Below are 16,030 nucleotides of genomic sequence, written 5' to 3' on the forward strand. Positions count from 1 at the left end.
GCTCGACTTTGGCGACACTCTTTCAGACAGTCCCTGTGGCAAAGAGCCAAATCGACACATTCTTCAAGTCAGCCCGAACTTCTATTTGGAGGGGAGAGGGAAGGCGCGTCGACGGCTCGGACCCGCCTCCTCTCATTTGCTATTGGACGAGTGGGAGTCGGTGGTTTCGCCGCCTGAAAGGGCAAGTGTGCGGAGCTCCCCTGGCGATTGGCTAAAGAGTGCCGTCGATCAAAACGAGTGGCTGGGTTTCCGCTCGCGACTTTGGAAGTGGCTAGTAGGGGGGGTGGGCTTGGGTGGGAGGGGGGTTGGGGGGCGAGGGGGAGAGAGAGAAAAGTTGACCGGCGGAGACAGAGCTGGCGACAGAGTAGCGACCGGAGGCGCTCTCCTGCGAGGTGCTACATTGTAACGATGGGGCCTGAGTGAAGCATTTTCACTTGTTCCTTCCTTCTACAAATGGAGACCTTGTTCCTGACGTTGATCGCGTTTGGTCACTGTCTGTTTGCAACAGGTAGGTGTGGGTCTGTTGTGAAACGGGGTGTTTATCCCAGATCTTACCGGGGCTCTGCATTGTTGGTTTCTATTTGTTGTAAATGAAAGTTTTAGGGCAATCAGCTGCTTCAAGTGTTGTGCCCGTGCACAAAAAAAGTCTTCGGATCACGATCGTTGTACAGAGAGATCACCCCCCCCCCCCCCCCCCCAACCAACAAAACCCTTGAAAGATCGTAGTCAAATATTTGAGTTGGTCTTCAACCGATTTTCGTCATCGTGTAGAGTCTGAACCTGAACCGCGACTTGGTTAAGTTGAAATAGGTCAGATATGCAAAAAATATATGGAAACATTAATTATTCCAAGGCCGCGGACACAGGCGTCTGAGACGTCGTGTCGGGTGTCACTTCGCAGTGTTGTGAAAAGTTGGTCAAAATGTAACTTGCGACCTGTGTAAAGTTGGCATTTGTTCCGTAGCGATTAGTATCTGTTTGTGCGATTGTTGACACTTGAGTTGGTTTTGTCAGATCGCCCCGTTTATTTGTTGTGCAGTTCTGCCGACGTGAATGTATTTATAGGGCGATATATCTGTTCTGGAAGATGACATCCGCACAATTTCAAGAAGTTGCGAGTTTCAATTTGGAGCTAATCGTATGAATTCATGAATAATCTTCAGCGGGCATCAGCTAAGGAGACACGCACAGTCGTTTTCCACGAAATCTAGGTCTTTCGCGATCATGTCTACGTTGAAACCAGCAAAGAACGAAATTCTTCAGTGTGGGCAGTAAGCAACTTCATGTATTTGTATGGGGAACGGGAATTCATGTACAGTGAACAGTTGTAGAAAGTTATAAGGTTTAGTCATTCTTTGCAATCCTTGTATTCGGACTGATTTATTTGAGTTTAATTTTTAAAAATGAAGTCCAATGTTCATTCCTATTTCTGTCTTCTTTGTGGCACGTGATATTGTTTGATTTTATAAAATGAGATTCATTAACTTGACGTTGAAGTTAAGGTGTTCCTTAAATTTGTATTTCAATACTTTGCACGTAAATATTGCGCAGGATAAATTCACTCATCTAATTTTAAATTGTTCATTGTTAAAATCGAAACCTGGATTGGTTTTAACAGCTACTGTTTAGAAAATATGGGTATCATTAATGATGGGAACGATATTCCAATCTTCATTGAAAGTTTTGTAGTGATTCACCAAATATTCTCAACTATTGTATTAGAAAGCCATCAATTTATTCAATTATGAAGGAAGTGCTTAGTTGCTAAAAACTTGCATATGACCCAGAGATTCAAATAGTATAATTATAATAGCTCAGCTTTTGGAAAAGATCACCTTCTGTGTATTAAATTTTAAAACTTTTAATTAATTGGAATGGGTCTTTCATCAGATAACTTTTGGAAGTGTTTTTAATTGTCATAGTTTTATAACATTGCAGAACTGCTTCTTTAACATATGAAGTACAGTAGATTCAAAATTGAACATGTTACCACTTTATATTTCTCTGTTAAACCATAATCTACACTTCAAAGATGAACAGATGTGTATTTGTTATTTATTTGTACAGAATGTTCATGTAATAAAAAAAAGAGGTGAACAGTAAAATTGCATTAATTAGCCATTTGGGCTTTGGAACAATGCAGACACATCAAAGCACCCTCATGATGGAATGATATTTAAAGAGGCCAATGAGTCAGTGAAATTATTTTGCAAACTTTTCCACTCCAGGAAAATCCTAAAATATATCCCCATTTTGTGCTGAGAAAATAATCTCAGGGTTGGAGAAGGGTAAAGAAAGCTAACATTAGCAGCAGTCAGCTTTAAGCTACTTGACTGTTGTAAAAAGCCATATGGTTCATTAATGTCCTTTGAGGATGGAAATCTACAGCACTGAATTAGTTTGGCAAATGTGTGACTCGCTGACCCACCAATGTGCTTGACTATAAGTTGCCTAGTTAATACACAAAAAGCACAACATTGGATCACAATAATTAAATTGGTGGATCATCTGATATATTAACTTGGGCACTGGATCCAGGCTTGGGAATTTTGTTCCTAGCCCAGTCAACTCATAAAATTCTTGTCTAAACATCTGGCAACTGTGGTTCAAATTGAGAATCTTTTCAGATTTATTGTCAGAGTAGATAAATGATAGCACATACAACCATGAGATTCTTTTTTTTTAGTGGGTGAGGCAGAATTGTTGGTAGTGTCCATGTTAACAAATAAAGAACTGTAAACTGATAATGAATGTAAATAAACTGCAATACAGAAAGAATTTTAAAACATCAATAAAGTGCACAAGAAAGAGACCTGAAGTGAGCCACTGATCGAGTTCATTGTTGAGGAATTTGATGCTGGAGGGGAAGCAGCTGTTTCTGAACCTGGTGGTGTGAGTCTTGTGGCACCTACTCCTCTTTCCTGATGGCAACAGCGAGAACAGAGCATGGGCTGGATGGTGTGGATTCTTGATGATCACTACTGCTCTCCAATGGCAGCATTTCCTGTAGATGTTCTCAATAGTGGGGAGGGTTTGGCCTGTGTCATCCTGGGCTGTGTCCACTACCTTTTGGAGGGCTTTGCACTCAGGGGTATTGGTGTTCACATACCAGATCGTGATGCAGCTGGTCAGCACACTTCCCACCACACCTCTGTAGAAATTTGCCAGGGTTTCTGGTGTCATTCCAAACCTCTGCAAAATCCTGCGGAAGTAGAGGAGCCGATGTGCTTTCTTCATGGTATGTTGGGTCTAGGAAAGATCCTCTGAGATGGTGACTCTCAAGAACTTAATTTGCTCTGATTCCCCCAATGAGCGCTGGATTGGAAACCTCTGGTTTTCCCTTCCTGAAGTCAACAATCAGTGCTTTAGTTTTGGTGACATTCAGTGCAAGGTTGTTGTTGGTGCACCATTCAGCCAAGTTTTCAATCTCCCTCCTGTATATTGACCCACCATCTTTCTTTACTGTGGCATTGTCAGCAAATTTGTAGATGGTGTTATTGTTGCACTAGGTCACACAGTCGTAGGTGTAAAGTGAGCAATCCATGCAAGAGTTAAGCAGAAGACTGACACTTCCATACTTGCAAAATTATACTTTTCACTCAGTGTCCTTTATCCCTCCCTTTCTGTCCCTGCATACATCATGAACCATTGGCAGGACAGACTAACTAGATATGGAATATAATGATAGGAAGTTGGAAAGAAGTGGCTGTGTGATCCTGGGTGTCAGACCCCCATGAAGCCCCATACATCAGGCTGAACATGGAAAAGAAAAAGACATGATTGCCTTGCTCAGCTGTTGAATCATGACTTGTCGTTGCTAAACAGAAGTTAGAAGAACCTCTAAAAGAAGCAAGGACACAAAGTATTGTGAATTTATTTGTTCATCACCAAGAATGGTTTAGGTAGGTCCAGTGAGCTGACACTATTTCTGAAGAACAGAACTGCTATAGTGGTCAGCAGCAAGTGGTAAGTGAACCAGAATGGTTCACCAAATTAAACTCTTCCTCTCTGAGCTTCCTTGATCTGTCTTCTATAAGGTATGTAGGCAATATCACATGCTTAAACCAAAGTCCCTCCCATCATGCAAAATGATATGTATTTGGAATTGATTTGTCAGCTATCTGGGCATTCATGAAACACTGGACCATTAGTAGTAGTAGAATTGTATTCTTTTGCACTCAGTTGCTTCATTGGCATGTTTATTACAATGCCATCATTGTTCTACCAATCACTGTTTATTGGGAATGTAGAAGGACATGCCAGGAGAAGCAACAGGTAGATTTAAAAGTGAAATGCCAAATGGGCAAATCAACAACAGAAGATCATATGTGTGCTAAACATCATGTAATTGCTAGAACTCAGGAATTTCACAACCACCAGGCTAGATCAAAGTTATGCCATATCTCGTTTTGAATGATTGTGAGCAATTACATAGCTATCAGGAGGAAAAGCATGGAGCCCATCAATAGATAAGTGTGAAATAGACCAGTCAGAAGTGCTGCGTGAATGATCATCTCAGCCGCAGCAAGAATGCTGGTTTTTAACTGATTCATTTCACTCCAGAATGGATCAACAAAAAGTTCAGACATTGGTAATCAACAAAGTCTTTAGGCAAAACATCAATCTGGCTACATTTTAGTGCACTTGGATGAAGATACATAGATTAATATAAAAGCAACAGATGATTTTCTGAGGTTGTAAACAGTCTAGCCCTGTCAGTGGTGATAGTGGCCAGGGAGAAGACAGTAATAAAGATTAGCAAAAGAAGTTTGTGACAGAAGAGAACAAAGGCATCTTAAGTATCTTCAGTCCTTCTCTTGCTAAATTTGTGAAGATTTCACCATCAAGGGTTAACAATACAGAGAATCAGAGGAGGAAGGGTGGGAAAAGATGATGATGAAGTCGAGTAGACTATCATTGGTCTTTTTTATTTTAATTTAGACATACTGTATGATAACAGTCCCTTTCAGTCCATTGCCCCATGCTACCCAATTACCCCCAATTAATCTGCAACCCCTGTATGCTTTGAAGGGCAAGTGGAAACTGGAGCACTCAGAGGAACCCCATGCGGACAAGGGGGACCATTCAAACTCCTTACAGACAGCTCAGGATTTGAACCCTGGTCCCGATTGCTAACTGCTATGCTAACCATGCTGCCCCTAATATGGAATTTGCATTTTGGGGTTGCTTGTGTGAGAAGAGCCTGCAAATGAATGATGGAAGTTGGGCTCTCTCTCGCTCTCTCTGGAAAATAGTGCAAGGCCGGGAAGAACACCTTTAGCATCAAGTTCTCAGATTATAGTGTATGAGCACAAAAAGAACGACTCAATTATTCAGATAAGAAAGAGGTGACTGATGGAGAATGAGAAGCAGGAGCATTGAGAAAGATGGGTAGAAATGAGGAAGGTAACAATATTTTCAAGGATATTGGGAGGGAGCCATATATAATTCCAAAGTACTATGCAATGACTATTTCTAACAAGAGGGTCCAACTACCCATCTTTAAATTCATTGGTCTGACCATTGTTGATATCACTTCTTTCTCTATCCTATCTCCATCTTCAATATCCTGGGGTGGGGTTCATCATTGGACCAAAACTGATCTTGAGCAGCCTCCAAAAATCACATCGACAAGAGTTTGTCTGAATTAGGAGTAGCAACAATCTCATCTTTTGACTCTCTGATGTCTTTTGATCATCTGCCAGGCACATGATGCAATTTTCTTCCTTTGACTGGATAGTTGCAGGTCCATTGAATGCTTGGAAGCTCAACACCATCCAGGACAAGGGAGTGCCATCTGGGGCCTCTGTTTCCAGTGAAAAGCTCTCTGCTTTTATTTCACAAATGAACTAATTGTAGCAGCATGAATTGTGAAGTTTCAATACTTTAAGGATGTTAGATCTGACTTTACAATTTCTATATTGCTCGTCTTTAAAGAAAATAGATCACAAATTTAAATTCTGCTTTATAAACCCAAATTATAGCAATTACCATTAATTATGTAGCTCCTATAAAAATATTGTGTTTTGTTACAGGTGTTGTAGCAACTAATATTTAGTGCCAGAGCAAACAAGTTATTGACCAAGATGACCAAAAACACAGTCTAGCATTTTGAATATGTGGAGCCTTGATAAAGAGACAGAGGGAAAGAGGAAGAAATGGAAACTAAGAGGGAAGGGGAGAAAGAGGAGAGAAGGGGGAAAGAGAGAGTTGAAGAGATATTGAGCAAAACAGCACCTGAGTTTAGGGTTGTCTCTGAAAACTGGACAATTTATGGTGGACGAATTCAAATAAGAAAAGCATAATCAGGAGGAGTTCAGGGTCTTGAATGGACTTTTTGATTGATTTGCTGAGAATACTGGGAAAAGATCTTCCTGTACAGAAGTTAAATTGATGGCACATTGCCTGATACATGATTCGGATTTTGTGTGTGCTCGACAGATAGGAAGAATAGTTCCCCTTATTCTGAAATTAGTCTTTGTATTTGTGATTTAACATCATGAAAATTATTCTCTTCATCACTTCAGAATAAAAAGGATTATATGAACATCATTTGAGGGGGGTGGGGAACTGGCATCTCACGTGACACAAGGGAGCTTGTTGCTGAGACAGTGAAAATGGAAAAAAATAACTCCGGGTGACATTTATGGCAATTACAGTCATGAATTTCAGTACCCAAATGTTTTTATGATTTGGCAATACCAAAATGAATATTATTGAAGATGAGTTTTTTTTATGTTTATGATACCTGGATAATTATGGGGTCCTCTACTTCAAATTATTTGGCAGAGCAGCTGCTTTGAATATTGTGCATCTGTTGAAGTCTGTTCAAAAGGTGCATGATTGATTTACGTTGCTACTGACATTTTAAATTAACAACCTAAAAGTTTTAAAAAATGCTGTTTTTTTTGGCTGCCTCATATTGGATTTTTTTTTGTCAGAAGTTTTTGCTGACTTGTTCTATAATCAAGTTGGAGAGATCTGCTGTTCTTATTTTCTTTGTAACCAGAATTACTTTTCGAAAGTTATAATAGTTTTCCCAGCTGGACTTAACTTCATTACTGAGGTAGAGGTTTTGAACAACATGTACTGAATGCTACTTGTGTGCACTGCACAGAGAGGTTTAGTGTTATTTATAACATTTAATTATGTTAATTAATAAGAATTTTTTTTTAGTTTTTAATGTTTCTAACTAAATTGATAATGGCCTAACAATTGCATATCTGTTCAGTTAAAACACTTAATTGCATTTTATAGCAGAGGCATATCTTGATGTTTGAATTGATACACAACTGCTGTCACTGAGCACTTTAAATTTCTAATATGTTAGAGAAAATTTTCTTGCATTTAAGCAATGTTTTAAAAGTCCCAGTGCCTCACTTTATTCAGATTTGTGGACACAGTCTTAAAAATTTATGCCTGCATTCTGTGGAAAGGCAAATTCGCATGTAAGTATAATGCAAGAAGCTTCATGCTTTGCCTCCTGAATACCTCTCACCCTGGGGTAGTTGTTGTGGGAGCAGGACATCAGCTATCATTATACTTCTTCACAAAGATGTTGACTATTAAAGCTATATTGCTGGTCAGGGGATATGAAAGGGGCATGATACAACAGAGTATATGACAGAAATAACAATGAATCTCCAACTATTGTAAAATAACCAGATGAAGACTAAGGACTAAACAGAATAGACGAGGCAAAGTTGTTTTCCATGGTAGGGGAGTCAAGGACAAGAGGGCACAACTTCAGGTTTGAAGGGTGCCCATTTAAAACAGAGATGGGGAAGAATTTCTTCAGCCAGAGAGTGATGAACCTTTGCAAATTGCTGCCATGGGTGGCTATGGAGGCCAGGTCATTGGGTGTATTTAATGCAGAGATTGATAGGTATCTGAATAGCTAGGGTATCAAAAGTTATGGGGAGAAGGCTGAGTGGGAGAATGCATAGCTAATGATAGAATGGCAGTGTGGACTCAATGAGCTGAATAGCCTACTTCTGCTCCTATATCATGTCATGCAAGGTATGGAGATAAAACCAGAAAAGAAAAGAGAATGGGGTGGGGGGGGGGGCGGGGGCGGGGGGAACAGAATTGCAAAGTAAAGGAAAATTGAAATAAAGTTTACATTTTTAATGTTTCACATCAAAAGGGTTATGGGGATAAGGCTGGAAAGGGGTACTGATGGTAATGATCAGCCATGATCTGTAAAATGGCGGTGCTGGCTCGACGGGCCGAAGGGCCTACTCCAGCTCCTATTGTCTATTGTTTATTGTCTATTAACTACCCTTTTAAGTTCTGAAGCAATTAACGGGAAAATTAACATATACCATGTTTTTGTAATCAATTCGACCTCACTATATTGGGCTGTCAGATAAACTGCAAGTCAGCTAGTTTTAGTTACAATATTAATTTAATGATAAGAACAGGAATGCCTGAGTTTTAATTATTTTATTTATTATTTTAGCTTAATGAACTGTTCAAATACAACATAAGCCAAGCCAACGCCAAATAAACAAATGAGCAATCAATGAAGAATGCAAATCCTGAAACTGATTAAAGCATTCTTGGCCTTACTTTGATAATTGAGAAACAATAAATATAGAAAGTAAAATTGCATTAAAAGTGATGCATTTTTTTCCTTGAGTTATTCTGTAAACCCCAGTTCTTGTAATGCATGCTCTGACAATAATGATAGTCTATAAAGCTGATACGATCACACCAAGAACAGATTGTAACATTTTAAATAGGTGTCATGACTATGTATTTATAGCATAATAACAGACCATGCGGGTTTTCTGCCTTATCTCTCCATTTAAATCTAAGGTTCTTTTACTTTCTTGCATGCTTATCCAACTTATGTTGATATTATTGTCCCTACCTATTGCTTATGGTTATATATTTTAACCATTCACTGTATGATGAAGTTACATTTGAATTCCCTGTTGGATGTTTGTGATTAATATAGGTCTTAGTGCCATCCAAAAGTGAAATTGTCAATGCTACAATTGTCCAGTCAGACTCTTGAAGACTGCTGGATATTGAAGATCTCAAGATAATTGCGAACCTGTTTGACCATAGTTAAATCTGCAACGTACCACATCAGTTCTGGTAACATTTTTTGCAACTTCTCTAATCCTAATAACATAGAGAAGAATAAACAGTAACAGTTAGACCACACTTGGGTGTAGTGTAATGTTCATTAATGGTTTAACATCCTGTCTGATTTAAAATTCTTCCTTATGAATGAACCCATATTCTGTTTTGTTTACTGGCCTGATTGATCATAAGGAGAAATAGTAAAAGTTAATAAGAAAGAACAGGTAAATTGAAAAATTAGCAGGGAATGGGACTGAAGGGGTTGCCTTGGGTGCCAACGGGGATGATACAATGAATAATAGCAGAAAATATATCAAGAATAGTGTTTCTTTAATTTTAAAGTCCATACATGACTTTTTAAACCAGGATAAAAAATTTCCATATTAAAACAAAATGGTCTGGACCCAAGGTTGTGACTTTTGATTGAAGAAAGGCTAATTTTGAGGATATGAGAATGGATTTGGAAGGTGTGGACTAGTAGAAGGAAAATGGTGGACATTCAAAGGTGAAATTTTAAGGGTACAGAGCTGGTATGTTCCTGTTAGGATGAAAGGAAAGGTTAAAAATTTGAGGGGGTCTTGGTTTTCAAGGGTTATAGGAAATATGGTTCAGCAAAAAAGAGGGGTGTACAAAAAGTATAGACAGGTGTTGGAGGAATATAAAGAATGTAAAAAGAATTTTAAGGAAATTAGAAAGGCTAAGATGATATGAGGTTGCTTTGTCAAGTAAGGTGAAAATAAATCCAAAGGGTTTCAACAGATATATTAGGAGCAAAAGGATAGTGAGGGATAAAATTGGTCTCCTAGAGAATGGATGCTGTGCGTGGAGCCAAAAGAGATAGGGGAGATTTTGAACAGTTTTTGTTTTCTTCAGCATTTATTAAGGAGAAGGATATTGATCTGTATAAAGTAAAGGATATAAGTAGGGAAGTTATGGAAACTATGATGATTAAAGAAGATGAAGTCCTGGTGCTTTTGTGGAAAATAAAGGTGGACAAGTCTCCAGGTCCTGTCAAGATATTCCCTAGGACCTTGAGGGAAGTTTGTGTAGAAATAGAAGGGGCTTTGATGGAGGTATTTAAAATGTCATTAGTAATGGGAATGGTGCTGGTGGATTAGAGGGTAGCTCAAGTAGTTCCAAAAAAAAGTGCTAAGAGTAAATGTAGAAATTATAGGTAAGTTTGACGTCAGTGGTGGGTAAGTTGATGGGAAGTATTCTTAGAGATGGTATATATAAATATTTGGATGGGCAAGGTTTGATTAGGAATAGTCAACACAGATTTATGAGGGGAAGATCATGTTTGACAAACCTTATCGAATTTTTTGAGGAGATTACTAGGAAAGTTGATGAGAGTAAGGCAGTGGATGTTGGAAATATGGAGCTTAGTAAGACCTTTGATAAGGTTCCTCAGAGAAGGTTAGTTAGGAAGGTTCAATCATTAGGTATTAACATTGAAGTAGTAAAATGGATTCAACAATGGTTGAATGGGTGATGGCATAGAGTAGTGATAGATAACTGTTTGTCAGATTGGAAGTCGGTGCTTCAGAGTTCAGTATTGGGTCCATTTACTGTTTGTCATATATATTAATGATCTGGATGATGGGATGGTAAGTATGCGAATGATACTAAAGTAGGTGGAGCTATAGATAGTGAAAATGGTTTCAAAGCTTCCAGAGGGATTTAGGCCAGTTAGAAGAGTGAGGTGAAAGATGACATTTGGAGTTTAATGCAGATAAGTGTGAGGTGTTAAATGTTGGTAGGCAAATCAAAATAGGATATATATGGTGAATGGTAGGGCATTGAAGAGTGCAGTAAAACAGAGGGATCTAGGAATAATGGTACGTAGTTCCCTGAAGATGAAGTCACATGTGGATATGGTGGTGAAGAAAGCTTATGGTATGTTGGTCTTTATATCAGAGCATTGAGTGTAGGAACTGGGATGTTATGTTAAAATTGTACAAGGCATCAGTGAGGCCAAATTTGGAGTAATGTGTACAGTTTTGGTCACCAAAATATTGGAAAGATATCAATTAATTGGAGAGAGTACAGAGAAGATTTACTAGAATGTTGCTGGGGTTACAGGGCCTAAGTTATAGGGAAAGGTTAAATAAGTTAAGTCTTTATTCTTTGGAATGAGGAAGGATGAGAGGGGATTTGATTGAGGTATTTAAAATTATTACGGGTATAGATAGAGTTGACATGAAGAGGTTTTTCCTTTTAAGAAAGGGGGAGATACAAACAAGAGGACATGAGCTGAGAGTTAGGGGGGAAAAGTTTAGAGGAAACATGAGGAGGGGTGGGGGGGAACTTCTTTACTAAGAGAGTGGTGGGTTTGTGGAATGAGCTTCCAGTAAAAGTGGTGAAGGCAGGGTTGATTTTAGCATTTAAGGAGAAGTTGGATATGTATATGGATGGGAAAGAAATGGAGGGTTATGGGTTGAGTGTAGGTCAGTGGGGTTAGGTGGAAAAAAGCATTCAGCATGGACTAGAAGGGCTGGTGGCCTGTTTCTATGCTGTAATTGTTATATGGTTTATATGATTATATGATATAGATGCACCATTGATTGTATCTTGTCCTGATGCATCACAGCTCGGTGTTGGAACTTCTCTGCACACTATTGGCAGGAAAGTACAGAAAGATGTGAGTGCAGCTCAAGCCATCACCCAAACTAACCTCTCCTCCATCAACATCTTCTACGGCCTCAAGGAAGGCTGACAAAATATTCAAGGACACATTTCACCCTGGTCACTTCCCCTCTCGGTTCGGGCAAAAGATAAATTGGAAAGCACATGCCTCCAAACTTTTGAATGGATCTCCCATTGATATAAGATGAGCCTTGTACTGTTTAACTGTACCATTTCTCTTTAACACCATACTGTACACTTTTGTTTTATTGGAACAGAACGTTTTTATTCTTGTATTGCCTGTTATACTCTGCAGAGGTTGACTTACCTGGATAGCACACAAAGCAACACTTTTTATAACATCATGATATACACAGTTCAATTCAAATACTGAAAGATTGGGTGAAATAACAGAGCAAATCTGAATTGTGGAGCTGTTTCATTTTGAAGAAGATAATGATTATTGGTGATGGAAAAAAACCAGTTGGAACCTCAAACTGTCAACTTTGGCTAATATTAATTGAACAAACACCTGAACTCCAGGTGTACTGAGATGCAGTTACTAAGGGACCAAATTAGGGATATGGAGTTGCAGATTGATGACCTGCGGCTTGTAAGGGAGAGTGAGGAGTTGATCGACTCAACTTTCATGGCGATAAATACTCCAAAATGTCAGGTAAGTGGGAAACCGTCAGGGGAGGAAAGAAAAAAGCGAGAAAAACGGAGAGCAAACCAGTGACTATCCCACTCAGCAACAGTTATGTTGTGTTGGATTCTGTTGAGGGAGATGACCGGACAGAAGATGGCACGGGCACCTGGTCAATGGCAATGAGCCTGGCAGAGTGGTGCAAAAGAAAAAGAAACGGAGAAATGCAGTAGTTATTGAGGACTCCATTGTCAGGGGTACAGACAGGAGGTTCTGTGAGCCAGGTAGGTATACCTGCATGGTGTGCTGCCTCCCTGGTGCAGGGGTACGAGATATCACAAATCGGGTCCAAAATATTCTGAGAGGAGAGGGAGAGCAGCCTGATGTCTTGGTACATGTGGGTACAAACGACATTGACAAGAAAAGGGAGGAGGTAATGAAAAGGGATTACAGCGAGCTGGGACAAAAGCTGAAAGACAGGAATGCTAGGGTGGTGATCTCGGGATTACTACCTGTTCAAAATGCAGGTGATGAAAAGAATGTAAGGATAAGGAAAATGAATGTGTGGCTGAGGGGCTGGTGTATAAGGCAAGGTTTTGGCTTCTTGGATCATTGGGATCTCGTTTGGGGAAGGCATGATCTTTACAAGAAGGATGGGTTGCACCTAAATCCAAAAGGTGTCAACATTTTGGCAAGTATGTTTGGTACAGCAGTGGGGCAAGGTTTAAACTAATTTGGCAGTGGTATGGGAACCTGAGTGACAGGGAAAAGGGTAGGGAAGATAAAGAGATGGCCAGGAAAAGTAAAATAGGAAAAGTAATGTTGGGAGGAGAAAGTAAAAAATCAGATGATGCAGTGAGTTTTCGGGTCAATGTTAGTGTTAAGAAAATTACAAAGAAAAATAGTGGGCAGAAAAATCAAAAGAAAGGGTTACAGAAGTCACTAGATATTAAAAGGACAAAGAGCATAAGGGCACTTTATCTGAATGCCCGCAGAATTAGAAATAAGGTTAGTGAACTTGAGGCGCAAATCGGTACCCATGCCTATGGGTAGCCATCACGGAAACATGGCGACAAGATGACCATAAATGGGAATTAAACTTTCAAGGGTATCAGGTGGTGCAAAGAGATAGACAGGATGGTAAGGGAGGTGGAGTTACACTCTTAATCAAAGATGAGCTCCAGGCAATTGTGAGGGATGATATAAGATTTAAAGAGCATAATGTTGAGTCCATTTGGGTAGAGATAAAGAATAACAAAGGGAAAAAATTATTGGTGGGTGTTATCTATCGCCCACCAAATAACAATAGTTTAGTGGCACAGGAAATAAATAGAGAGATAAGTGAGGCATGTAATAATGATAGGGCAGTCGTCATGGGGACTTTAACTTCTACATAGATTGAGAAAATCAAGTTGGTCGTGGGAGTCTGGAAGAGGACTTCATAGAATGCATCCGCGATAGCTTTCTTGAGCAGCATGTTAAGGAGCCAACAAGAGAAAATCCTCTCCTGGATCTAGTGTTGTGCAATGAGATAGGTAGAGTAAATGATGTAATAGTCAGAGACCATCTGGGAAATAGCGATCATAGTATGATTGAATTTCTCATTCAGATGGAAGGGGAAATAGTTAGATCTAAAACTAATATATTATGCTTAAACAGGGGTGACTACCATAGGATGAGCGAAGAATTGGGCAGAGTGGACTGGGAGCACAGGTAAATTGATGAAACAGTTGAGGAACAGTGGAAGATTTTCAAAGAAATATTTTGTAATGCTCAACAAAAATATATTCCGGTTAGGAAAAAGGGCAGTAAGGGAGGGAAAAATCAACCGTGGTTAACAAAGGAAATAAAGGAGAGTATAAAATTGAAGGCGCAGGTGTACAAAGCTGCAAAGAGCAGTGGGAAACTGGAAGATTGGGATAACTTTAAGAGACAACAAGGGATTACAAAGCGGGTAATAAGAAATGGGAAAAAGGATTATGAAAGTAAATTGGCACAAAATATAAAAACAGAAAGGAAAAAATTTTATAAAGATATAAAACGGAAGAGAGTGGCCAGAGTTAACATCGGACCCTTGGAGCATGAGAAAGGAAAGCTGGTAGCAAAAAATGAGGAAATGGCCGAGGCATTGAACAAATATTTTGTGTCAGTCTTCACGGTGGAAGACACGTCCAGCATGCCCAAGTGCGGAGTTAAGGATGCGAATGTTGGGGAGGGCCTTGATAAAATAGTTGTTACTAAGGAAGTAGTGATGGAGAAACTAATGGGACTAAAGCCAGACAAATCACCTGGTCCTGATGATATGCATCCAAGGGTTCTGAAGGAAATGGCAGAAGTTATAGTTGATCCATTGGTGGTCATATACCAAAATTCCTTGGATTCTGGGCAGGTCCCGGCAGACTGGAAGACAGCAAATGTCACGCCACTTTTTAAGAAGGGATGTAGGCAGAAGACTGGAAATTATCGGCCAATTAGCTTAACGTCTGTAGTTGGAAAAATGCTTGAAGCCGTCATTAAAGATGAAATAGAGAAACTTTTGGAACGTAAGGGTTCAATCAGGCAGACGCAACATGGTTTTAGAAAGGGAAGATCTTGTTTGACAAACTTGTTAGGATACTTTGAGGATATAATGGGTGCGGTGGATAGAAGGGAACAGGTTGATGTATATTTTGGATTTCCAGAAAGCGTTTGATAAGGTGCCACACAAGAGACTTCTCAGTAAGTTACAGGAAAGTGGAGTCTGGGGAAGTCTGTTGGCATGGATTGAAAATTGGTTTTCTGACAGGAGTCAGAGAGTCGGGATAAGTGGGAGTTTTTCAGGTTGGCAGAGAGTGGTAAGTGGGGTGCCGCAGGGGTCAGTGCTAGGCCCGCAACTGTTCATCATTTACATTGATGACTTGGAGGAGGGGACAAAATGTGGTGTAGCCAAGTTTGTGGATGACACCAAATTGAGTGGAAGAGCAAATTGTAATGAGGATGTGGAGAGTCTGCAGAGGGATATAGTTAAGCTGGATGAGTGGGCAAAGGTCTGGCAGATGGAGTACAATGTTAGTAAGTGTGAAGTTATCCACTTTGGCAAGAAAAATAAAAGAGCTGAATATTATTTAAAGGGTGAAAAACTACAGCATGCTGTTGTGCAGAGGGACTTCGGAGTGCTTGTGCATGAATCACAAAAAGTTAGGTTGCAGGTGCAGCAGGTTATTAAGAAGGCAAATGGAATGTTGGCCTTCATCGCTAGAGGAATTGAATTCAGAAGTAGGGAGGTAATGTTGCAACTGTATAAGGTACTGGTGAGCCCGCACCTGGAGTACTGTGTCCAGTTCTGGTCTCCATATTTGAGGAAGGTCCATATTTTGGAGACGGTCCAGAGGAGGTTTACTAGGTTGATCCCTGGGATGAAGGGGTTGACTTATGATGAAAGATTAAATCATCTAGGATTGTATTCGCTCGAGTTCAGAAGAATGAGAAGATCTTATTGAAACATATAGGATTATGAAGAGTATGGATAGGATAGATGTAGGAATGTTTTTTGAGCTGGCCGGGGAAACTAAAACGAGAGGACACAGTTTCAAGATTCAGGGGAGTAGATTGGGACAGAGATGAGGAAAAATAGTTTTTCCCAGAGAGTAGTGAATGTTTGAAATTCTCTATCCAGGGAAGTGGTTC

The 16,030-nt window shown here is 39.7% G+C and overlaps 1 protein-coding gene across 2 annotated transcripts in view; it reads left to right on the forward strand.

Moving 5' to 3' along the window:
• The first annotated feature begins 321 nt into the window (after positions 1–321).
• lrp5 (low density lipoprotein receptor-related protein 5) overlaps positions 322–16,030 on the forward strand; it is a 184,423-nt gene continuing 168,714 nt past the window's right edge. For both annotated transcript variants that reach the window (XM_069899872.1, XM_069899880.1), the window contains exon 1: positions 322–508. In XM_069899872.1, coding sequence (XP_069755973.1) covers positions 454–508 — 55 coding nt within the window. In that variant the 5' untranslated portion in view covers positions 322–453. The remainder of the gene's footprint in view (positions 509–16,030) is intronic.

Source organism: Narcine bancroftii, chromosome 1, assembly GCF_036971445.1.
Source record: "Narcine bancroftii isolate sNarBan1 chromosome 1, sNarBan1.hap1, whole genome shotgun sequence".
Lineage (NCBI taxonomy): Eukaryota > Metazoa > Chordata > Chondrichthyes > Torpediniformes > Narcinidae > Narcine > Narcine bancroftii.